Here is a 26688-nt window from a genome sequence, read left to right on the forward strand (position 1 = left end):
TCAGGTTATGTCAATATAGGACTTGTTTTAATGTGGATATAGATACGGTCGTACCTGTTTCCTCCAGCATCTTCACAAGGTCCTTTGCTGTTGTTCTGGGATTGATTTGCACTTTTCGCACCAAAGTACGTTCATCTCTAGGAGACAGAACGCGTCTCCTTCCTGAGCGGTATGACGGCTGCGTGGTCCCATGGTGTTTATACTTGCGTACTATTGTTTGTACAGATGAATGTGGTACCTTCAGGCATTTGGAAATTGCTCCCAAGGATGAACCAGACTTGTGGAGGTCTGCAATTCTTTTTCTGAGGTCTTGGCTGATTTCTTTTGATTTTCCCTTTATGTCAAGCAAAGAGGCACTGAGTTTGAAGGTAGGCCTTAAAATACATCCACAGGTACACCTCCAATTGACTCAAATGATGTCAATTAGCCTATCAGAAGCTTCTAAAGCCATGACATCATTTTCTGGAATGTTCCAAGCTATTTAAAGGCCCAGTCAACTTAATCTGTGTAAACTTCTGACCAACTGGAATTGTGATACAGTGAACTATAAGTGAAATATTCTGTCTGTAAACTTGTGTCATGCACAAAGTAGATGTCCTAACCAACTTGCCAAAACTATAGTTTGTTGACAACAAATTTGTGGAGTGGTTGAAAAATGAGTTGTAATAACTCCAACCTAAGTGTATGTAAACTTCCGACTTCAACTGTATATAGACAGTGCCTTCGGAAAGTATTCAGACTCATTGACTTTTTCCACATTTTGTTAAGTTACAGCCTTATTCTAAAATGGATTAAATAAATGTTTTTCCTCATCAATCTACACACAATACCCCATAATGACAAAACAAAAACAGGTTTTAGAAATGTTTGCACATGTATAAAAAAATAAAAACAGAAATACCTTATTTACATAAGTATTCAGACCCTTTGCTATGAGACTTGAATTGAAGCATCCTGTTTCATTTGATCATCTTTGAGATGTTTCCACAACTTGATTTGAGTCCACTTGTGGTAAATTACATTGATTTGACCTGATTTGAAAAGGCACACACCTGTCTATAAAAGTTCCCACAGTTGACAGTGCATGTCAGAGCAAAAACCAAGCCATGAGGTCGAAAGAATTGTCCGAAGAGCTCTGAGACAGGATTGTGTCAAGGCACAGATCTGGGGAAGGGTACCAAAAAATGTCTGCAGCATTGAAGGTCCCCAATAACACAGCGGCCTCCATCATTCTTAAATGGAAGAAGTTTAGAACCACAAAGACTCTTCCTAGAGCTGGCCACCAGGCCAAACTGAGCAATCGGGGGAGAAGGGCCTTGGTCAGGGAGGTGACCAAGAATCCAATGGTCACTCTCGCAGAGCTCTAGAGTTCCTCTGTGGAGATGGGAGGAACTTCCAGAAGGACAACCATCTCTGCAGCACTCCACTAATCAGGCCTTTATGGTAGAGTGGCCAGACGGAAGCCACTCCTCAGTAAAAGGCACATGACAGCCCGCTTGGAGTTTGCCAAAAGGCACCTAAAGACTCTCAGACCATGAGAAACAAGATTCTCTGGTCTGATGAAACCAAGATTTGGCCTAAATGCCAAGCGTCACAACTGGAAGAAACCTGGCATAATCCCTACGGTGAAGCATGGTGGTGGCAGCATCATGCTCTGGGGATGTTTTTCAGTGGCAGGGACTGGGAGACTAGCCAGGATCGAGGCAAAGATGAATGGAGCAAAGTACAGAGAGATCCTTGATGAAAACCTTCTCCAGAGCACACAGGACCTCAGACTGGGGGCGAAGGTTCACCTTCCAACAGGACAACAACCCTAAGCACACAGCCAAGACAACGCAGGAGTGGCTTCAGGACAAGTCTCTGAATGTCCTTGAGTGGCCCAGCCAGAGCCCGAACTTGAACCCGATTGAACTTCTCTTGAGAGACCTGAAAATAGCTGTGCAGCAACACTCCCCATCCTACCTGACAGAGCTTGAGAGGATCTGCAGAGAAGAATGGGAGAAACTCCCAAAATACAGGTGTGCAAAGCTTGTAGCGTCATACCCAAGAAGACTAGAGGCTGTAATCGCTGCCAAAGTTGCTTCAACAAAGTACTGAGTAAAGGGTCTGAATACTTATGTAAATGTGATATTTCAGTTTTATGTTTGTAGTAAATTAGCAAAATGTTCTAAAAACCTGTTTTTGCTTTGTCATTATGGGTGTTGTGATTTCATTATGGGGTATTGTGTGTAGATTGATGAGGGTGGAAAAAACTATGTAATCAATTTTAGAATAAGGCTGTAACATAACAAAATGTGGAAAAAGTCAAGGGGTCTGAATACTTTCCGAAGGCACTGTATATATATTTGTAAGGTTGACAGGTGTGTGTTGTGAATCCTCATGAGTGTTTATAGTGAAGGAGTGTCAGTAGAGATAAGACTTGGCTCTCAGTAGATGTTTTCTGTTCCTCATATCTGTCTCTGTCTCTCTATGACTGTGCTGCTGTTGGGGCAAGGAGGAGCTCACAGACGGACACTATTTCAATCTACAGTAATACACACACACCTTAAGGGTGGTTTTACTCTCTCTGTTCCCCCGCCCTAAGCTGTTATATCAGGCTCTGATATACCTTTCACTAACGAATGAGTCACGTCTGGAGGGGGAGGGGGGTGGTGGTCATCCAGTCATCTTCAAAAGGGAATACTTCCTCTAGATAGCCTAGCTACCTGTCCCCTCTCTGCCCCTAGAGCTTAAAACTCCCATGTATGGTCAGTCATGGCTGCCGCTGGCTCAAACTTTCTGTTTCTAACCAGGGGGCGGGGCTTTCTGGTTGAGTGGGAGGAGTCCTGCACATGAAGGCCATTGACTTCCCCATCAGCTCAAAGTCTGTCTGATAGAGAGAGAGATAGTGTGGCCCTGGCAGGGAACAGTTGTACTACAGTAACACTCCCTTAGTGGATCCCTGTTAGTGATACTAAGAGGGGACAGGGGACAGTTGGACTACAGTAACACATTTACATTTACATTTAAGTCATTTAGCAGACGCTCTTATCCAGAGCGACTTACAAATTGGTGCATTCACCTTATGACATCCAGTGGAACAGCCACTTTACAACAGTGCATCTAAATCTTTTAAGGGGGGGGGGGGGGGTCAGAAGGATTACTTTATCCAGGCTCTCTCTTAGTATCACTAACAGGGATCCACTAAGGGAGTGTTACTGTAGTCCAACACCCCCTTAGTGGATCCCTGTTAGTGATACTAAGAGAGAGAGATAGTGTGGCCCTGGCAGGGGACAGTTGGACTACAGTAATACTCCCTTAGTGGATCCCTGTTAGTGATACTAAGAGAGAGCCTGTTTGCCCTTGACTCTAGTCCTTCAGGTGAATTAGTAACAGACTCTACTACCAGCTCCTGTACCAAAGGGAATGTGCTGAAAAACGAACCACTTCTCACCACTGGTGGACCCCTACACACACACACACACACACACACACACACACACACACACACACACACACACACACACACACACACACACACACACACACACACACACACACACACACACACACACACACACACACACACACACACACACACACACACACACTCTTAGACCAGGGTTTCCCTAACTCGATCCTGGGCCACATTGTGGTTCTTGACATAGCACTACACAGCTGATTCAAATAACCAACTCATCATCAAGCTTTGATGATGTTTCCCAAACTCTCATCTTCACATGACAATGTTACACAAACAAAGGGGGGGGACGAGTTTGGGAAGCCCTGACCTACACAACCTCTCATTGACAAAGGGTTTATTACAGTCTAGCTCTGTGTATTCTAATCCTCCTCCTCCACCCCCTCCTCTCAGAGTCTCATCCCTGTAGCTCATCATGGCACATCCCACAATGCACCTGCTGCTGCTCAGTCTCCTCATCGCCACTGTGAGTTCACTCCGACCTCAAATATTTTAAGTTATACTCTATTACTCTACATACATGAACTCTTACGTTGATATTTGATTGTCACTGAGGAGTGAGACTTCTCTGGGTTCTCTTCCGGTTTGTTTCTGCTAGGTGAGCTTTGACTCTGGTTGGCTTGGAAACGAGCCACAGGGCGTTGTGCCGCCCTCTGTGACTTCTTAGCGTTACTGAAAGATTGAATGAAGGACAGACGTACAGGCTCACACAGGCCAGACAGTCTCCTTCAGTGGAAATCTGTAGAGTCGGTCAATGAGTAACTGTCCTTCTGCAAGGAGAGAGAGAACGTCTACCGCATTCTGTAGTGTTTTGTCCTTGAGAACACCAAGGGTTTTACATTTTCATTACAGCCCAATACTGGCACACCGGATTCAACTAATCAGGGTGTTCATTTATAGTTGAGTGATTGAATCAGGAGTGCAAGTACTGGGCTGGTGCAAAAATTTGCAACTCTGGAGTTTTTCAACGACTGGAGACCAGGAACACTGGTCTACTGTATATTCATCACATGTGTTGTGATAGGCTGCTGGGAAAGGCCTGGAGAAGGGACCACTGGAGAACAAGGTTTTAGACGTACCAGAGGGGACACCTGTACCTTACGCCCTCTACCAGGTAACACACACACACACACACACACACACACACACACACACACACACACACACACACACACACACACACACACACACACACACACACACACACACACACACACACACACACATACACACACACACACACACACACACACACACACACACACACACACACACACACACACACACAACTGTCCCCTTAATTTCTGGTCTTTGTATTAATAAATTCTCTCTCCGTCTGCAGTTCCAAGCGTCCCACCTCGAGGTTGATGGGTTCAGATTGACAGGAGAGACTGAAGGAAAGATCAGCATCTCAGAGGACGGCTGGCTCTACCTGGAACAGACCCTGGACTGGGCCCACACACAGACACATACTCTGGAGGTGACACACACACTAACACACACACACACACACACACACACACACACACACACACACACACACACTCACACTCACACTCACACTCACACTCACACTCACACTCACACTCACACACACACACACACACACACACACACACACACACACACACACACACACACTCTCACACACACACACACACACACACACACACACACACACACACACACACACACACACACACACACACACACACACACACACACACACACACACACACACACACACACATACCCTGTAGAAGTTAACACACACTGTAGAAGTTAACACACACTGTAGAAGATTACACACACACACACACCCACTGTAGAAGTTAACACACACACTGTAGAAGATAACACACACACACACTGTAGAAGTTAACACACACTGTAGAAGTTAACACTCACAGACACACACTGTAGAAGTTAACACACACAGACACACACTGTAGAAGTTAACACACACAGACACACACTGTAGAAGTTCACACACACAGACACACACTGTAGAAGTTCACACACACACACACTGTAGAAGTTAAAAACTTCTTCAGGATCGGTGGGTCCCCCTCGGTACGGTTGAGCTAATGTAGGTAATGCGATTAGAATGAGGTTGTAAGTAACAAGAACATTTCCCAGGACATAGACATATCTGATATTGTCAGAAAGCTTACATTTTTGTTAAACTAACTGCACTGTCCAATTTACAGTAGCTATTACAGTGAAATAATACCATACTATTGTTTGAGAGTGCACAGTTTTGAACAGGAAAAGTTATGAATAAACCAATTAGGCACATTTGGGCAGTCTTGATACAAAATGTTAAACAGAAATACAATGGCTCATTGGATCAGTCTAAAACTTTGCACATACAGTTCTGTCATCTAGTGGCCAAAATCTAAATTGCAGCTGGAATAAAACATGATGGCCTTTCTCTTGCATTTCAAAGGTGATGGTAAAAAAAAAAATACAAAAGAACGGTTGTTTTTTTCTTTGTCTTATCTTTTACCGGATCTATTGTGTTATATTCCACAAACTTCAAAGTGTTTCCATTCAAATGGTATCAAGAATATGCATATACTTGCTTCAGGGCCTGAGTTACAGGCAGATAGATTTGGGTATGTCATTTTAGGCGAAAATTAAAAAAATGGGTCCGATCATGAAGAGGTTTTAAACACACACAGACAAACACTATAGTAGTTAACATACACGTGATACAAGTTAGTATTTGATGTCCATCCATGTCATAGATGTGGATAGACAGGAGATGATGTGGAAACTGCCCACTAGGGGCAACAGTGAGTGATGTTACCTTCAAGTAGGTTTTGGCATTGTGGACGGGGATGGTGGATGGGCATAAGCATCTGCCTCTGCCTCTGATTCAAATCAAATCAAATCAGATCAAAGTTTATTTGTCACGTGTGCCGAATACAACAGGTGTAGATAGACCTTACAGTGAAATGCTTACTTACAGGCTCTAACCAATAGTGCGAAAAAAAGGTATGTGTGTGTGTGTAAGTAAAGAAATAAAACAACAGTAAAAAGACATTTGAAAATAACAGTAGCAAGGCTATATTCAGACACCGGTTAGTCAGGCTTATTGAGGTAGTATGTACATGTAGGTATGGTTAAAGTGACTATGCATATATGATGAACAGAGAGTAGCAGTAGCGTAAAAAGACTGGTTGGCTGTTGGTGGGACACAATGCAGTTCTCCTCTTCTCCTCTTAGCCAATGTGCGGGAGCATTGGTTGGTCCGGCCAATTGAGGTAGTATGTACATGAATGTATAGTTAAAATGACTATGCATATAAAATAAACAGAGAATAGCAGCAGAGTAAAAGAGGGGTTGGGGGGGCACACAATGCAAATAGTCCGGGCAACCATTTGGTTACCTGTTCAGGAGTCTTATGGTTTGGGGGTAAAAACTGTTGAGAAGCCTTCTTGTCCTAGACTTGGCACTCCGGTACGGCTTGCCATGCGGTAGTAGAGAGAACAGTCTATGACTGGGGTGGCTGGGGTCTTTGACAATTTTTAGGGCCTTCCTCTGACACCGCCTGGTGTAGAGGTCCTGGATGGCAGGCAGCTTTGCCTCAGTGATGTACTGGGCTGTTCGCACTACCCTCTGAAGTGCCTTGCGGTCAGAGGCCGAGCAATTACCGTACCAGGCAGTGATGCAACCGGTCAGGATGCTCTCGATGTTGCAGCTGTAGAACCTTTTGAGGATCTCAGGACCCATGCCAAATCTTTTTAGTTTCCTGAGGGGGAATAGGCTTTGTCGTGCCCTCTTCAAGACTGTCTTGGTGTGTTTGGACCATTCTAGTTTGTTGCTGATACCAAGGTACTTGAAGCTCTCAACCTGCTCCACTACAGCCTCGTCGATGAGAATGGGGTGTGCTCGGTCCTCCTTTTCCTGTAGTCCACAATCATCTCCTTAGTCTTGGTTATGTTGAGGGATAGGTTGTTATTCTGGCACCACCCGGCCAGGTCTCTGACCTCCTCCCTATAGGCTGCCTCGTCGTTGTCGGTGATCAGGCCTACCACTGTTGTGTCATCTGCAAACTTAATGATGGTGTTGGAGTCGTGCCTGGCCATGCAGTCGTGGGTGAACAGGGAGTACAGGAGGGGACTGAGCACACACCGCTGGGGAGCTCCAGTGTTGAGGATCAACGTGGTAGATGTGTTGCTACCTACCCTCACCACCTGGGGGGCGGCCCGTCAGGAAGTCCAGGATCCAGTTGCAGAGGGAGGTGTTTAGTCCCAGGTTCCTTAGATTAGTGATGAGCTTTGAGGGTACTATGGTGTTGAACGCTGGGAAAGGACAGTGTGGAGTGCAATAGGTGGGAAAGGACAGTGTGGAGTGCAATAGGTGGGAAAGGACAGTGTGGAGTGCAATAGAGATTGCATCATCATTCCAAAAGTTGCATGTTCAAATCCAGCAATAGAAAGTTGTTTCAGATTTTTTTTAAATTAAGCCTATCCCAAATCTTAACCCTTACCTTAACCATTCAGAGTTAATGTCTAACCTTAAGAATTTGGAGTTAATGCCTAAGCTTAACCCTAACCTTAACAATTCTGACTTAATACCTACATTTAACCTTAAACACTTCCAAATTTGACATTTGAAACAACTTTAAAATGTGACGTTTGAGAAACATGGATGAACGTCTAATTCTGACGTGAGACTGTGAGAGCTGGTAGGTACAGACACACAGACATACACACACTGTCGATTCACAGATCTGACAAGTATCTGCATGCACACACATACACCAAGACATTTAGTATAGACCCACACACACATACACCAAGACATTTAGTATAGACCCACACACACATACACCAAGACATTTAGTATAGACCCACACACACATACACCAAGACATTTAGTATAGACCCACACACACATACACCAAGACATTTAGTATAGACCCACACACACATACACCAAGACATTTAGTATAGACCCACACACACATACACCAAGACATTTAGTATAGACCCACACACACATACACCAAGACATTTAGTATAGACCCACACACACATACACCAAGACATTTAGTATAGACCCACACACACATCCCAGCTTCATGTTGTTTTTGTTGTTGTTGTTGTTGTAGCTGGAGGCCTTAGTGGGTTCAGAACCAGTAGAAGGTCCAGTCAGCATCACCATCAACGTGTTGGATGTCAACAACCACGCCCCCTCCTTCAACCAGACAGACTACATCGGCATCGTCAAGGAACGTACCCCCGCAGGTCTGTCTGTCTGTCTGACTGACTGTCTGTCTATCCGTCTGTTTGTCTGTCTGTGTGTGTGTTCATTATGTGTGTGTGTGTTGCAGGTGTTCCATTTGCGCGTGTGTTTGCTACTGACCTGGACGACCCAGAGTCTCCCAACGCCCAGCTGAGTTACACCCTGGTCTCCCAGATCCCCAACAGAGACAACACCCTGTTCTTCCAGATCAACAGCAACACAGGAGAGATTTCTACTACTGCCGAGGGTAACACACACACACACACACACACACACACAAACGCATGCACACAGGCGCACACACACACACACACACACTCCCAGAGAGCCCCAAAGTGCACACTCATAGATCATCCCAGATGTTGTGGTCTCTAATCTCATCCTGTATGAGTGCTAATCTGTGAGTTCTGCATCCTTTAATCTCACACCAGCCAGGATTACCACAACACAACTCTCGTGCTCCAGATTAACACATGCTTGGTGTCAGATTGACCACGTGTACCACGTGATTATATTACTGATTACAGCTCTGTCTGTGTGTGTGTGTGTGTGTGTGTGTGTGTGTGTGTGTGTGTGTGTGTGTGTGTGTGTGTGTGTGTGTGTGTGTGTGTGTGTGTGTGTGTGTGTGTGTGTGTGTGTGTGTGTTCCTGAAGGAGAGCGTCTGCTGAAGGCCAGAGAAAGTGTTATTCATTCCAGAGGAGGGGACTTCAGTGATTCTCTGAAGAAGAGGTTTGATGACTACTGCACCCCCACAAAGGACATCCCTTATGAACTCAACCCCTTCTACAGCTGTGTGCAGAGGGCAGGTCTGTGTGTACTTCACTATATTTACTTGTAGTTTAAGATGAAACCATAAAATCACTATTGTCAGGTAAGCCTGACCAAGATGGTCCAAATAGATAGATGATTGAGCTCATAGCAGACCACAAGGGGGGCGGATAAAGAGAAAAAGAGGAGGGCATTTCAGAGAGGAAGCAAATAGAGCAGAGCACATGCAGACACTTGGAAACATGTCAGGCAGAGAGGGGGGGGGGGGGGGTAAAGAGAGAGATAAGGATAGAGAGAGCGAGAATGATAGAGAGAGTGAGAGGGATAGAGACAGAGGCATAGAGAGCGAGGGATAGATAGATTAATTCAAGTGATTAAGGCTGATTAAGAGGTTAATGGTGTGATTGAGAGGCTGCTGAACAGAACCTCCTCTACATAATGTTGTTGAGTTCAGCTGTGGCCACTGGCCAGAGCAGCCTGACCTCTCACCTCTGACCCCTGTGTTATCACACAGAGAGCCCCAAGGTCACGCTCAAATATTCCCACATAGTACACTACTACTAGTACACTACTTTTGTCCAGGGCCCTACGTTGGCCAGTTCATCCATAGACATACAGGGCGACAGTCAAACACAGTGTGCCATATGGGAAATAGGGCATCATTTGGGCCTCTCTTCTTCGGTGGTGCCTGTGTATTGACTGTGAATGGTCCTGTTTCTTCCTCTGTGGTTGTAGAGTCTCGGAGGCTGAACCCTCTGGAAGACCCAGACTTCACGCTGATTGTTCGTGTGGAGGACATGGGCGGGGAGTCGGTGAACGCTCTCAACGGTAACGCGAGGGTTAAAATTGTCGTGCAGGAGAACCTGTGGGTCAATCCTGGACCGATCAACCTCAGAGAACAGTTGAAAGGGATATACCCCATGCACATCGGCAAGGTACGGCAGGGGTGGAAATCACACTCACACAATCACTATAGGTGCCCCAGTACCTAACTAAGGAAACTGTTTAGAAAACACTAAGGACCTAAAGAGACTGTTTAGAAAACACAAATTACCTAATTAGGCTGTTTAGAAAATACTAAGGACCTAAAGAGACTGTTTAGAAAACACTAAGGACCTAAAGAGACTCTCTAGAAAACACATAATCAGCATGCATACCTTAAATTTGATCTCCTATTGACATCACTGCATAATTAAAGGAAAATGTTACATATAAAGCAGTTAAGATACAGTACATGTCTAAAGCTGTCTGTCTGTCTGTCTGTCTGTCTGTCTGTCTGTCTGTCTGTCTGTCTGTCTGTCTGTCTGTCTGTGTGTCCGTCCGTCCGTCCGTCCGTCTGTCTGTCCGATGTCTCCCTGCAGGTCCAGTCTAATGATCCCAGTGCCTTCTACAGGCTGGTACAGAAAGAGCGGGAGCTGACGTTCCCCTTCAATGTCACAGAGGAAGGAGACATTCTGCTGACTGAGGAGCTGGACAGAGAGGACAAGGCCATGGTAACCAGCTAGTCCTCCTCATCACAATCACTATCTAACACTCTGGTCCCAAGCAGCATTATTTAATGGAGTACTGTCCATCACTGGATAGTTCACATAAAAATAAATGTCATTGTGTGTGTGTGTGTTCCAGTACATCCTGGTGGTGTTCGCTGAGGATAGCTATGGTAACCAGGTAGACCCTCCCCTGGAGGTGCAGGTGGTGGTGGACGATGTGAATGATAACGCTCCAATCTGTGAGGAGGAACTCAGTGTGTTTGAAGTGCAGGAGAACGAACCCACAGGTAACTAACTACTGGATGTGTGTGTGTGTGTGTGTGTGATAGGTTGGAGATGTGTGATACACTATACAGCCAAAAGTATATGGACACCCCTTTAAATTAGTGGATTCGGCTATTTCAGCCATAGCAGCAAAGGGGGGACCAACTCCATATTAATGCCCATGATTTTGGAATGAGATGTTTGACGAGCAGGTGTCCACATGCTTACTTTTACATTTCATTGACCCTGATGTGCATTCCATAAATGTGTGAAAAGTCTCGTATCTTGTGACTTTGATGTTAGGACTGTGTTGTGATTGATGTTAGGACTGTGTTGAGACTGATATTAGGACTGTGTTGAGACTGGTGTTAGGACTGTGTTGAGACTGATGTTAGGACTGTGTTGAGACTGATATTAGGACTGTGTTGTGACTGTTAGGACTGTGTTGTGACTGATGTTAGGACTGTGTTGTGACTGATGTTAGGACTGTGTTGTGACTGATGTTAGGTCTGTGTTGAGACTGATGATAGGACTGTGTTGAGACTGATATTAGGACTGTGTTGTGACTGTTAGGACTGTGTTGTGACTGATGTTAGGACTGTGTTGTGACTGATGTTAGGACCGTGTTGTGACTGATATTAGGACTGTGTTGAGACTGATATTAGGACTGTGTTGTGACTGATGTTAGGACTGTGTTGTGAATGATGTTAGGACTGTGTTGAGACTGGTGTTAGGACTGTGTTGTGACTGATAGGACTGTGTTGAGACTGATATTAGGACTGTGTTGTGACTGATAGGACTGTGTTGTGACTGATAGGACTGTGTTGTGACTGGTGTTAGGACTGTGTTGAGACTGATGTTAGGACTGTGTTGTGACTGGTGTTAGGACTGTGTTGTGACTTATAGGACTGTGTTGAGACTGATGTTAGGACTGTGTTGTGACTGATGTTAGGACTGTGTTGTGACTGATGTTAGGACTGTGTTGTGACTGATGTTAGGTCTGATGTCAGGACTGTGTTGAGACTGATGTTAGGACTGTGTTGTGACTGATGTTAGGACTGTGTTGTGACTGATGTTAGGACTGTGTTGAGACTGATGTTAGGTCTGATGTTAGGACTGTGTTGAGACTGATGTTAGGACTGTGTTGTGACTGATGTTAGGAATGTGTTGTGACTGGTGTTAGGACTGTGTTGAGACTGATGTTAGGACTGTGTTGAGACTGATGTTATAACTGTGTTGTGACTGATGTTAGGACTGTGTTGTGACTGATGTTATAGTTGTGTTGAGACTGATGTTAGGACTGTGTTGTGACTGATGTTAGGACTGTGTTGTGACTGATGTTATAACTGTGTTGAGACTGATGTTAGGACTGTGTTGTGACTGATGTTAGGACTGTGTTGAGACTGATGTTAGGACTGTGTTGAGACTGATGTTAGGACTGTGTTGTGACTGATGTTAGGACTGTGTTGTGACTGATGTTAGGACTGTGTTGAGACTGATGTTAGGACTGTGTTGTGACTGGTGTTAGGACTGTGTTGTGACTGATGTTAGGACTGTGTTGTGACTGATGTTAGGTCTGATGTCAGGACTGTGTTGAGACTGATGTTAGGACTGTGTTGTGACTGATGTTAGGACTGTGTTGTGACTGATGTTAGGACTGTGTTGAGACTGATGTTTGGACTGTGTTGAGACTGATGTTAGGACTGTGTTGAGACTGATGTTAGGTCTGATGTTAGGACTGTGTTGAGACTGATGTTAGAACTGTGTTGTGACTGATGTTAGGTCTGATGTTAGGACTGTGTTGTGACTGATGTTAGAACTGTGTTGTGACTGATGTTAGGTCTGATGTTAGGACTGTGTTGTGACTGATGTTAGGACTGTGTTGTGACTGATGTTATAACTGTGTTGTGACTGATGTTAGGACTGGGTTGAGACTGATGTTAGAACTGTGTTGTGACTGATGTTAGGACTGTGTTGTGACTGATGTTAGGACTGTGTTGTGACTGATGTTATAACTGTGTTGTGACTGATGTTAGGACTGTGTTGAGACTGATGTTAGAACTGTGTTGTGACTGATGTTAGCACTGTGTTGTGACTGATGTTAGGACTGTGTTGTGACTGATATTAGTAATGTGTTGAGACTGATGTTAGGACTGTGTTGTGACTGATGTTAGGACTGTGTTGTGACTGATGTTAGCACTGTGTTGTGACTGATGTTAGGACTGTGTTGTGACTGATATTAGTAATGTGTTGAGACTGATGTTAGGACTGTGTTGTGACTGATGTTAGGACTGTGTTGTGACTGATATTAGGTCTGTGTTGTGACTGATGTTAGGACTGTGTTGTGACTGATGTTAGGACTGTGTTGAGACTGTTGTTAGGACTGTGTTGTGACTGGTGTTAGGACTGTGTTGAGACTGATGTTAGGACTGTGTTGTGACTGGTGTTAGGACTGTGTTGAGACTGATGTTAGGACTGTGTTGTGACTGATGTTAGGACTGTGTTGTGACTGATATTAGGACTGTGTTGTGACTGATGTTAGGACTGTGTTGTGGCTGATGTTAGGACTGTGTTGTGACTGATGTTAGGACTGTGTTGTGACTGATGTTAGGACTGTGTTGAGACTGGTGTTAGGACTGTGTTGAGACTGATGTTAGGTCTGATGTTAGGACTGTGTTGAGACTGATGTTAGAACTGTGTTGTGACTGATGTTAGGTCTGATGTTAGGACTGTGTTGTGACTGATGTTAGAACTGTGTTGTGACTGATGTTAGGTCTGATGTTAGGACTGTGTTGTGACTGATGTTAGGACTGTGTTGTGACTGATGTTATAACTGTGTTGTGACTGATGTTAGGACTGGGTTGAGACTGATGTTAGAACTGTGTTGTGACTGATGTTAGGACTGTGTTGTGACTGATGTTAGGACTGTGTTGTGACTGATGTTATAACTGTGTTGTGACTGATGTTAGGACTGTGTTGAGACTGATGTTAGAACTGTGTTGTGACTGATGTTAGCACTGTGTTGTGACTGATGTTAGGACTGTGTTGTGACTGATATTAGTAATGTGTTGAGACTGATGTTAGGACTGTGTTGTGACTGATGTTAGGACTGTGTTGTGACTGATGTTAGCACTGTGTTGTGACTGATGTTAGGACTGTGTTGTGACTGATATTAGTAATGTGTTGAGACTGATGTTAGGACTGTGTTGTGACTGATGTTAGGACTGTGTTGTGACTGATATTAGGTCTGTGTTGTGACTGATGTTAGGACTGTGTTGTGACTGATGTTAGGACTGTGTTGAGACTGTTGTTAGGACTGTGTTGTGACTGGTGTTAGGACTGTGTTGAGACTGATGTTAGGACTGTGTTGTGACTGGTGTTAGGACTGTGTTGAGACTGATGTTAGGACTGTGTTGTGACTGATGTTAGGACTGTGTTGTGACTGATATTAGGACTGTGTTGTGACTGATGTTAGGACTGTGTTGTGGCTGATGTTAGGACTGTGTTGTGACTGATGTTAGGACTGTGTTGTGACTGATGTTAGGACTGTGTTGAGACTGGTGTTGTGACTGGTGTTAGGACTGTGTTGAGACTGGTGTTAGGACTGTGTTGTGACTGATGTTAGTACTGTGTTGTGACTGATGTTAGGACTGTGTTGTGACTGATGTTAGGACTGTGTTGTGACTGATGTTAGGACTGTGTTGAGACTGATATTAGGACTGTGTTGTGACTGATGTTAGGACTGTGTTGAGACTGGTGTTAGGACTGTGTTGTGACTGATAGGACTGTGTTGAGACTGATATTAGGACTGTGTTGTGACTGATGTTAGGACTGTGTTGTGATTGATGTTAGGACTGTGTTGAGACTGATGTTAGGACTGTGTTGTGACTGATGTTAGGACTGTGTTGAGACTGGTGTTAGGACTGTGTTGTGACTGATAGGACTGTGTTGAGACTGATATTAGGACTGTGTTGTGACTGATGTTAGGACTGTGTTGTGACTGATGTTAGGACTGTGTTGAGACTGATATTAGGACTGTGTTGTGACTGATGTTAGGACTGTGTTGTGACTGATGTTAGGACTGTGTTGAGACTGGTGTTAGGACTGTGTTGTGACTGATAGGACTGTGTTGAGACTGATATTAGGACTGTGTTGTGACTGATGTTAGGACTGTGTTGTGACTGGTGTTAGGACTGTGTTGAGACTGATGTTAGCACTGTGTTGTGACTGATGTTAGGACTGTGTTGTGACTGATATTAGTAATGTGTTGAGACTGATGTTAGGACTGTGTTGTGACTGATGTTAGGACTGTGTTGTGACTGATATTAGTAATGTGTTGAGACTGATGTTAGGACTGTGTTGTGACTGATGTTAGGACTGTGTTGTGACTGATATTAGGTCTGTGTTGTGACTGATGTTAGGACTGTGTTGTGACTGATGTTAGGACTGTGTTGAGACTGTTGTTAGGACTGTGTTGTGACTGGTGTTAGGACTGTGTTGAGACTGATGTTAGGACTGTGTTGTGACTGGTGTTAGGACTGTGTTGAGACTGATGTTAGGACTGTGTTGTGACTGATGTTAGGACTGTGTTGTGACTGATATTAGGACTGTGTTGTGACTGATGTTAGGACTGTGTTGTGGCTGATGTTAGGACTGTGTTGTGACTGATGTTAGGACTGTGTTGTGACTGATGTTAGGACTGTGTTGAGACTGGTGTTGTGACTGGTGTTAGGACTGTGTTGAGACTGGTGTTAGGACTGTGTTGTGACTGATGTTAGTACTGTGTTGTGACTGATGTTAGGACTGTGTTGTGACTGATGTTAGGACTGTGTTGTGACTGATGTTAGGACTGTGTTGAGACTGATGTTAGGACTGTGTTGTGACTGATGTTAGGACTGTGTTGTGACTGATGTTAGGACTGTGTTGAGACTGGTGTTAGGACTGTGTTGTGACTGATAGGACTGTGTTGAGACTGATATTAGGACTGTGTTGTGACTGATAGGACTGTGTTGTGACTGATAGGACTGTGTTGTGACTGGTGTTAGGACTGTGTTGAGACTGATGTTAGGACTGGTGTTAGGACTGTGTTGTGACTGATAGGACTGTGTTGAGACTGATGTTAGGACTGTGTTGTGACTGATGTTAGGACTGTGTTGTGACTGATGTTAGGACTGTGTTGTGACTGATGTTAGGTCTGATGTCAGGACTGTGTTGAGACTGATGTTAGGACTGTGTTGTGACTGATGTTAGGACTATGTTGTGACTGATGTTAGGACTGTGTTGTGACTGGTGTTAGTGCTGTGTTGTGACTGGTGTTAGGACTGTGTGGTGGCTGATAGGACTGTGTTGAGACTGATGTTAGGACTGTGTTGTGACTGATGTTAGGACTGTGTTGTGACTGATGTTAGGACTGTGTTGTGACTGATGTTAGGACTGTGTTGAGACTGATGTTAGGTCTGATGTTAGGACTGTGTTGAGACTGATGTTAGGACTGTGTTGTGACTGATGTTAGGAATGTGTTGTGACTGGTGTTAGGACTGTGTTGTGACTGATGTTAGGACTGTGTTGAGACTGATGTTATAACTGTGTTGTGACTGATGTTAGGACTGTGTTGTGACTGATGTTATAACTGTGTTGAGACTGATGTTAGGACTGTGTTGTGACTGATGTTAGGACTGTGTTGTGACTGATGTTATAACTGTGTTGAGACTGATGTTAGGACTGTGTTGTGACTGATGTTAGGACTGTGTTGAGACTGATGTTAGGACTGTGTTGAGACTGATGTTAGGACTGTGTTGTGACTGGTGTTAGGACTGTGTTGTGACTGATGTTAGGACTGTGTTGTGACTGATGTTAGGACTGTGTTGAGCCTGATGTTAGGACTGTGTTGTGACTGGTGTTAGGACTGTGTTGTGACTGGTGTTAGGACTGTGTTGTGACTGATGTTAGGACTGTGTTGTGACTGATGTTAGGACTGTGTTGTGACTGATGTTAGGTCTGATGTTAGGACTGTGTTGTGACTGATGTTAGGACTGTGTTGTGAATGATGTTAGGACTGTGTTGTGACTGATGTTAGGACTGTGTTGTGACTGATGTTAGGACTGTGTTTTGACTGATGTTAGGACTGTGTTGAGACTGATGTTAGGACTGTGTTGTGACTGATGTTAGGACTGTGTTGTGACTGATGTTAGGACTGTGTTGAGACTGGTGTTAGGACTGTGTTGTGACTGATAGGACTGTGTTGAGACTGATATTAGGACTGTGTTGTGACTGATAGGACTGTGTTGTGACTGATAGGACTGTGTTGTGACTGGTGTTAGGACTGTGTTGAGACTGATGTTAGGACTGTGTTGTGACTGGTGTTAGGACTGTGTTGTGACTGATAGGACTGTGTTGAGACTGATGTTAGGACTGTGTTGTGACTGATGTTAGGACTTTGTTGTGACTGATGTTAGGACTGTGTTGTGACTGATGTTAGGTCTGATGTCAGGACTGTGTTGAGACTGATGTTAGGACTGTGTTGTGACTGATGTTAGGACTGTGTTGTGACTGATGTTAGGACTGTGTTGTGACTGGTGTTAGGGCTGTGTTGTGACTGGTGTTAGGACTGTGTTGTGGCTGATAGGACTGTGTTGTGACTGATGTTAGGACTGTGTTGTGACTGATGTTAGGGCTGTGTTGTGACTGATGTTAGGACTGTGTTGAGACTGATGTTAGGACTGTGTTGAGACTGATGTTAGGACTGTGTTGAGACTGATGTTAGGACTGTGTTGTGACTGATGTTAGGAATGTGTTGTGACTGATGTTAGGAATGTGTTGTGACTGGTGTTAGGACTGTGTTGTGACTGATGTTATAACTGTGTTGTGACTGATGTTAGGACTGTGTTGTGACTGATGTTATAATTGTGTTGAGACTGATGTTAGGACTGTGTTGTGACTGATGTTAGGACTGTGTTGTGACTGATGTTATAACTGTGTTGAGACTGATGTTAGGACTGTGTTGTGACTGATGTTAGGACTGTGTTGAGACTGATGTTAGGACTGTGTTGAGACTGATGTTAGGACTGTGTTGTGACTGGTGTTAGGACTGTGTTGTGACTGATGTTAGGACTGTGTTGTGACTGATGTTAGGACTGTGTTGAGACTGATGTTAGGACTGTGTTGTGACTGGTGTTAGGACTGTGTTGTGACTGGTGTTAGGACTGTGTTGTGACTGATGTTAGGACTGTGTTGTGACTGATGTTAGGACTGTGTTGTGACTGATGTTAGGTCTGATGTTAGGACTGTGTTGTGACTGATGTTAGGACTGTGTTGTGAATGATGTTAGGACTGTGTTGTGACTGATGTTAGGACTGTGTTGTGACTGATGTTAGGACTGTGTTTTGACTGATGTTAGGACTGTATTGAGACTGATGTTAGGACTGTGTTGTGACTGATGTTAGGACTGTGTTGTGACTGATGTTAGGACTGTGTTGAGACTGATGTTTGGACTGTGTTGAGACTGATGTTAGGACTGTGTTGAGACTGATGTTAGGTCTGATGTTAGGACTGTGTTGAGACTGATGTTAGAACTGTGTTGTGACTGATGTTAGGTCTGATGTTAGGACTGTGTTGTGACTGATGTTAGAACTGTGTTGTGACTGATGTTAGGTCTGATGTTAGGACTGTGTTGTGACTGATGTTAGGACTGTGTTGTGACTGATGTTATAACTGTGTTGTGACTGATGTTAGGACTGTGTTGAGACTGATGTTAGAACTGTGTTGTGACTGATGTTAGGACTGTGTTGTGACTGATGTTAGGACTGTGTTGTGACTGATGTTATAACTGTGTTGTGACTGATGTTAGGACTGTGTTGAGACTGATGTTAGAACTGTGTTGTGACTGATGTTAGCACTGTGTTGTGACTGATGTTAGGACTGTGTTGTGACTGATATTAGTAATGTGTTGAGACTGATGTTAGGACTGTGTTGAGACTGATGTTAGGACTGTGTTGTGACTGATGTTAGCACTGTGTTGTGACTGATGTTAGGACTGTGTTGTGACTGATATTAGTAATGTGTTGAGACTGATGTTAGGACTGTGTTGTGACTGATGTTAGGACTGTGTTGTGACTGATATTAGGTCTGTGTTGTGACTGATGTTAGGACTGTGTTGTGACTGATGTTAGGACTGTGTTGAGACTGTTGTTAGGACTGTGTTGTGACTGGTGTTAGGACTGTGTTGAGACTGATGTTAGGACTGTGTTGTGACTGGTGTTAGGACTGTGTTGAGACTGATGTTTGGACTGTGTTGTGACTGATGTTAGGACTGTGTTGTGACTGATGTTAGGACTGTGTTGTGACTGGTGTTAGGACTGTGTTGAGACTGATGTTAGGACTGTGTTGTGACTGGTGTTAGGACTGTGTTGAGACTGTGTTGTGACTGATGTTAGGACTGTGTTGTGACTGATATTAGGACTGTGTTGTGACTGATGTTAGGACTGTGTTGTGACTGATGTTAGGACTGTGTTGTGACTGATGTTAGAACTGTGTTGTGACTGATGTTAGGACTGTGTTGTGACTGATGTTAGGACTGTGTTGTGACTGATGTTAGGACTGTGTTGTGGCTGATGTTAGGACTGTGTTGTGACTGATGTTAGGACTGTGTTGTGACTGATGTTAGGACTGTGTTGTGACTGATGTTAGGACTGTGTTGTGACTGATGTTAGGACTGTGTTGTGGCTGATGTTAGGACTGTGTTGTGACTGATGTTAGGACTGTGTTGTGACTGATGTTAGGACTGTGTTGAGACTGATGTTAGGACTGTGTTGTGACTGATGTTAGGACTGTGTTGTGACTGATGTTAGGACTGTGTTGAGACTGATGTTAGGACTGTGTTGTGACTGATGTTAGGACTGTGTTGAGACTGATGTTAGGACTGTGTTGTGACTGATGTTAGGACTGTGTTGAGACTGATGTTAGGACTGTGTTGAGACTGGTGTTAGGACTGTGTTGTGACTGGTGTTAGGACTGTGTTGTGACTGATGTTAGGACTGTGTTGTGACTGATGTTAGGACTGTGTTGAGACTGATGTTAGGACTGTGTTGTGACTGGTGTTAGGACTGTGTTGTGACTGGTGTTAGGACTGTGTTGTGACTGATGTTAGGACTGTGTTGTGACTGATGTTAGGACTGTGTTGTGACTGATGTTAGGTCTGATGTTAGGACTGTGTTGTGACTGATGTTAGGACTGTGTTGTGAATGATGTTAGGACTGTGTTGTGACTGATGTTAGGACTGTGTTGTGACTGATGTTAGGACTGTGTTTTGACTGATGTTAGGACTGTATTGAGACTGATGTTAGGACTGTGTTGTGACTGATGTTAGGACTGTGTTGTGACTGATGTTAGGACTGTGTTGAGACTGATGTTTGGACTGTGTTGAGACTGATGTTAGGACTGTGTTGAGACTGATGTTAGGTCTGATGTTAGGACTGTGTTGAGACTGATGTTAGAACTGTGTTGTGACTGATGTTAGGTCTGATGTTAGGACTGTGTTGTGACTGATGTTAGAACTGTGTTGTGACTGATGTTAGGTCTGATGTTAGGACTGTGTTGTGACTGATGTTAGGACTGTGTTGTGACTGATGTTATAACTGTGTTGTGACTGATGTTAGGACTGTGTTGAGACTGATGTTAGAACTGTGTTGTGACTGATGTTAGGACTGTGTTGTGACTGATGTTAGGACTGTGTTGTGACTGATGTTATAACTGTGTTGTGACTGATGTTAGGACTGTGTTGAGACTGATGTTAGAACTGTGTTGTGACTGATGTTAGCACTGTGTTGTGACTGATGTTAGGACTGTGTTGTGACTGATATTAGTAATGTGTTGAGACTGATGTTAGGACTGTGTTGAGACTGATGTTAGGACTGTGTTGTGACTGATGTTAGCACTGTGTTGTGACTGATGTTAGGACTGTGTTGTGACTGATATTAGTAATGTGTTGAGACTGATGTTAGGACTGTGTTGTGACTGATGTTAGGACTGTGTTGTGACTGATATTAGGTCTGTGTTGTGACTGATGTTAGGACTGTGTTGTGACTGATGTTAGGACTGTGTTGAGACTGTTGTTAGGACTGTGTTGTGACTGGTGTTAGGACTGTGTTGAGACTGATGTTAGGACTGTGTTGTGACTGGTGTTAGGACTGTGTTGAGACTGATGTTTGGACTGTGTTGTGACTGATGTTAGGACTGTGTTGTGACTGATGTTAGGACTGTGTTGTGACTGGTGTTAGGACTGTGTTGAGACTGATGTTAGGACTGTGTTGTGACTGGTGTTAGGACTGTGTTGAGACTGTGTTGTGACTGATGTTAGGACTGTGTTGTGACTGATATTAGGACTGTGTTGTGACTGATGTTAGGACTGTGTTGTGACTGATGTTAGGACTGTGTTGTGACTGATGTTAGAACTGTGTTGTGACTGATGTTAGGACTGTGTTGTGACTGATGTTAGGACTGTGTTGTGACTGATGTTAGGACTGTGTTGTGGCTGATGTTAGGACTGTGTTGTGACTGATGTTAGGACTGTGTTGTGACTGATGTTAGGACTGTGTTGTGACTGATGTTAGGACTGTGTTGTGACTGATGTTAGGACTGTGTTGTGGCTGATGTTAGGACTGTGTTGTGACTGATGTTAGGACTGTGTTGTGACTGATGTTAGGACTGTGTTGAGACTGATGTTAGGACTGTGTTGTGACTGATGTTAGGACTGTGTTGTGACTGATGTTAGGACTGTGTTGAGACTGATGTTAGGACTGTGTTGTGACTGATGTTAGGACTGTGTTGAGACTGATGTTAGGACTGTGTTGTGACTGATGTTAGGACTGTGTTGAGACTGATGTTAGGACTGTGTTGAGACTGGTGTTAGGACAGTGTTGTGACTGATGTTAGGACTGTGTTGTGACTGATGTTAGGACTGTGTTGTGACTGATATTAGGACTGTGTTGTGACTGGTGTTAGGACTGTGTTGTGACTGGTGTTAGGACTGTGTTGTGACTGATATTAGGACTGTGTTGAGACTGATGTTAGGACTGTGTTGTGACTGATGTTAGGACTGTGTTGTGACTGATGTTAGGACTGTGTTGTGACTGGTGTTAGGACTGTGTTGAGACTGATATTAGGACTGTGTTGTTATATTAAAGGTATGTGTGTTCAGAGCTGAAGCATTCTAATAGTAACTCATATAACCTGTGTGATTGGTTCCTCTGGGTTCCAGGCAGCCCAGTTGGACATCTGATGGTGCATGATGCTGATGATGACAACACACCCAACGCGCTGCTCTCCTATTCGCTGGTGTCCCAAACCCCTTCCTCCGTCTTTACCATCGATGGCATCAGCGGCCGCATCCAGGCCAAGCAGATGCTCCAACGCAGAGACGCAACAGAGTACCACCTCACTGTCAGAGTAAACGACCCAGGTACATGCACACACACACTTGACCTTTGTCTAAAAGTTGGAACAGCACAGACACGTGTTTTCTTCAATGGGTCCTCACATACTGTTGTGTGTCTTCGTCAGGTTTCAGCACAGAATGTAAGGTCCTCATCAAGGTTATTGACATCAACAATGAGCTGCCCATCTTCGAGATGAATGACGTGAGACATACCTGAGACACACACCTGAGTTTCATATATGCTTTAGTTGGTATAGGTTGTTGACCTGTGACCTTTAATACTGTCTCTGTCTCTCTCTGTCTCTCTCTCTCTCCCTCTGTCTCTCTCTGTCTCTTTGTAGTATGGTCGTCACAACCTGTCTGAAGACACAGCTCTAGGCCACACCCTCCTGACAGTAAAAGCCACAGACGCCGACGACCCTGGAACAGGAAGCTCCCGCATCGAGTTCCACATAACCGCTGGCAACGAAGACGGAGTTTTCGCCATGGAGACAGACGACAATGGGGAGGGCAGGCTTGTTGTTGCTAAGGTAACTTCATACTGGAAGGTCAGATTTTGATAGGTGATGATAAAGATGGTAAGCTGATCCTAGATCTATGGTTGTATTGATTATTAAAGGAAACGTCCACCAGCAGCCTGAAACAAACCCACACAAACGCTTCCATTTTGCTCCAGAATGCTCACAGATCTCTCTCCCTTCCTCCCCATCTGCCTCCCTCTCCCTCCCCCTCTCTTTTCCTTCCTCCACCCTTCCTTCCTTTCCCCACTCTCCCCTCTCTCTCCCTTCCCCCCTCGATCTCCCTTCCTCCCCCCTCTCTCTTCCTCGCTCCCCTCTCTCCCCCTCTTTCTCCAGCCTCTGAACTATGAGACTGCTACATCCTATAAGCTACAGATTGATGCTCGTAACCCAGAGCCGCTGGTGAGCGGTCTCGAGTACGGCGCTGAGTCGTCCGCCGTGGTCTCGGTGGCGATCAGTGACGTTGATGAGGCTCCAGTGTTTGACATGGACATTCTGGATGTCACAGTGCTAGAGGACACCAAGGAGGGATCTACGCTGCTCAAAATAGACGCCAAGGACCCAGAGGGCAAAGAGATACTGTAATCACATTATGAGAGGGACTGATGTTGTGTGTGTGTTATGGCTCTGATAGTGTATGTTTTGTGCTAACTGTGTGTGTATTGTAGGTTCAAGATGGAGGGGGACACTAAGGGTTGGTTGGAGATTGATCCTGCTACTGGAGAGATAAAGATAAAGAATAAAGCTGTGCTGGACAGAGAGAGGGTGGAGGCCTTCCACTTTACTGTTGTCGCCTTCGAGAAAGGTGAAGAACACACATACGTATATTTCGGATACTTTTTGGACCCACACACTGCCAGTTTGAGTCCAGGTTAGAGAATATCCATAATGAATAATATCTCTCCACCCTCAGCCAATCCAGAGCTGTCCTCAGAGCGCGAGGTGTCTGTGAGGCTGCTGGATGTGAATGACAATGTCCCCAAGCTGACAGAGAACCAGGCCTTCATCTGTGTGAAGAAGCCCCAGCCTATAGTCCTGACGGCCCTGGACGCAGACGCAGACCCCTTCGGAGCACCTTTCACATTCAGCCTGGCCCAGGGCAAGAAGTCCCCCAACTGGGACCTAAGCGCTGTGGACGGTACACATTTGTTAGACAAGACTACATCTCCTAGAGATCCTGTCTATTAATGTGCTCCCGTGCTGATGTGGGATTGTGTCTCTTCCCTTGGTTTCCTGTAGGTACATCTGCTAAACTGACCCTGAAGAAATCTCCCAGCGAGGACAAAACCTTCCTAATCCCCATCAACATCAAAGACAACGCTGGCATGGGCATCACACAGAAGTTTGAGGGTGAGTGGTTACAGCCAGCTTTGTGTGATAACACACATCACACACAAGTCCATGTAGCTGTGAGTGGGTGTCTTTTACCAATGTGTATTTGTCTCTGATGTGTGTGTTCTCCCTACAGTGCGAGTGTGTAACTGCACAGAGCTGGGATACTGTTTCACCGAGCCAGGCGTTCATGCAGGGGTGTTAGGAATGCCCACCACCATCGGAATCCTGGCTGGAACTGTCGGATTCATCGGTGAGTAACAGGCGCTGTTGTTCACTGGTGTTGTTGCTATGCACTTTAAGGGAAGAGGGCGGAATGGTACAATCGAGGAACTAAGACATAACTGTAGATTAAAACGTATTGTTGTTGATAGTTATTGTTGTTCTTTTTGACTAATGGACAGACTAATCAAGTATCTAACGCAATTACGCAGGATTTTAGTTCTGGGTTTCCGATATTATTTTTTGACTGTTTTTTTTTATTTTTTATTTCACCTTTATTTAACCAGGTAGGCAAGTTGAGAACAAGTTCTCATTTACAATTGCGACCTGGCCAAGATAAAGCAAAGCAGTTCGACACATACAACAACACAGAGTTACACATGGAGTAAAACAAACATACAGTCAATAATACAGTAGAAAAATGAGTCTATATACAATGTGAGCAAATGAGGTGAGATAAGGGAGGTAAAGGCAAAAAAAGGCCATGGTGGCGAAGTAAATACAATATAGCAAGTAAAACACTGGAATGGTAGATTTGCAGTGGAAGAATGTGCAAAGTAGAGATAGAAATAATGGGGTGCAAAGGAGCAAAATAAATAAATACAGTAGGGGAAGAGGTAGTTGTTTGGGCTAAATTATAGATGGGCTATGTACAGGTGCAGTAATATGTGAGCTGCTCTGACAGCTGGTGCTTAAAGCTAGTGAGGGAGATAAGTGTTTCCAGTTTCAGAGATTGTTGTAGTTCGTTCCAGTCATTGGCAGCAAAGAACTGGAAGGAGAGGCGACCAAAGGAAGAATTGGTTTTGGGGGTGACCAGAGAGATATACCTGCTGGAGCGCGTGCTACAGGTGGGTTCTGCTATGGTGACCTATATTGATGGGTGATGTCACTTCCTCCCTAGCCCTGGTCCTGATCATCGCTTTCCATCGTATAAAGAAGGACAACCAGAAGAAAGTCTTGCTGGGAGAAACGGACGCCATTCTCTAGAAACACATGAGATAGCATGTGTTTGTTTAATTGTTATATTTCTGAAGAACAGATCTACTTTGATTGGTTGTATGCATATGTTATAAATACTACCTGGTTTCGTCATAATCATGCACTCATGCAGCTCAATAACTTATTTCCCTTGTCAGTGAATTTTGTCTGTATTTAGAATTTAGACTGTCCATTCTCAGCTGGTGTGTCTTGACTGGCTGTGTACTGTGTGATGGTTCAAACACTCCATTTCAAGCTGCTTGCTGTAATTGTGTAGACTGTTGCTCAGAGACTTCAGTTCACCGTTTGCCTCTGACTGTTTTTTGTGGTTGATATGTCTTTATACTGATACTCCATGATGTTTTTTTAATGAGGCCTGATATTAGTGAAGATGCTAGCTAGCCGAGGGTTAAATTAGGACGGTTCCACCACTTTAGAATGGGAGAAAGACTGCATACAGTAAAGAGTAGAAATGACCATGGAAAAACAACCGATGTTGGAGACAGTTCCAACACCTAAACATCCCTCAGTTTAACCCTTGGTGTTAACTGTTTGACAAGCCCAGTGTAAATGAGTGCCTGGTGAATGTCTGAGTGTGTACCATGTTTATTATAGTTTTGTGATTTTCTATTAAATTGGATTTCTATTACTATTTACTAATTCTGTTCAGTTTCCATTCAGTTTCAGACTTGATTTACTAGTTTTTATTCTGTTTCAGTACGATAAAAAACATATTTTGTTTTTATATTATTCAGTTGTAGTTTCAGTTTGTTGTATTTCATGTGTGAGGGACAGAAAGTAGCCTCACGTGTCCTTATGCTAGGGGCCATGTATGTGATGTAGGACTATAGCAGGGGTACTCAAGTACTATTTGAGATGGTCCGGTCACACACATTTCCTAGATGGCAAAAGTCCTGATGGATATTTCCATTTATCGGCGTAGTAACACACCCTCACCTCGCAATCCAT

General features: G+C 44.3%; 1 protein-coding gene across 1 annotated transcript in view; it reads left to right on the plus strand.

Moving 5' to 3' along the window:
* The window catches only part of LOC129837706 (cadherin-17-like), a 30093-nt gene extending 3714 nt beyond the window's left edge, over nt 1–26379 (plus strand). Inside the window, exons 2-19 of the mRNA XM_055904085.1 lie at nt 3854–3926; nt 4485–4574; nt 4803–4940; nt 8583–8718; nt 8805–8963; nt 9370–9522; nt 10220–10419; nt 10846–10977; nt 11111–11261; nt 22493–22693; nt 22795–22871; nt 23011–23199; nt 23524–23768; nt 23856–23992; nt 24101–24325; nt 24427–24537; nt 24656–24772; nt 25643–26379. Of these exons, the coding sequence (XP_055760060.1) occupies nt 3876–3926; nt 4485–4574; nt 4803–4940; nt 8583–8718; nt 8805–8963; nt 9370–9522; nt 10220–10419; nt 10846–10977; nt 11111–11261; nt 22493–22693; nt 22795–22871; nt 23011–23199; nt 23524–23768; nt 23856–23992; nt 24101–24325; nt 24427–24537; nt 24656–24772; nt 25643–25728 (2598 nt within the window). The 5' untranslated portion in view covers nt 3854–3875 and the 3' untranslated portion in view covers nt 25729–26379. The remainder of the gene's footprint in view (nt 1–3853; nt 3927–4484; nt 4575–4802; nt 4941–8582; nt 8719–8804; nt 8964–9369; nt 9523–10219; nt 10420–10845; nt 10978–11110; nt 11262–22492; nt 22694–22794; nt 22872–23010; nt 23200–23523; nt 23769–23855; nt 23993–24100; nt 24326–24426; nt 24538–24655; nt 24773–25642) is intronic.
* Nucleotides 26380–26688: the final 309 nt, after the last annotated feature.

This window comes from Salvelinus fontinalis, chromosome 38 (assembly GCF_029448725.1).
Source record: "Salvelinus fontinalis isolate EN_2023a chromosome 38, ASM2944872v1, whole genome shotgun sequence".
Lineage (NCBI taxonomy): Eukaryota > Metazoa > Chordata > Actinopteri > Salmoniformes > Salmonidae > Salvelinus > Salvelinus fontinalis.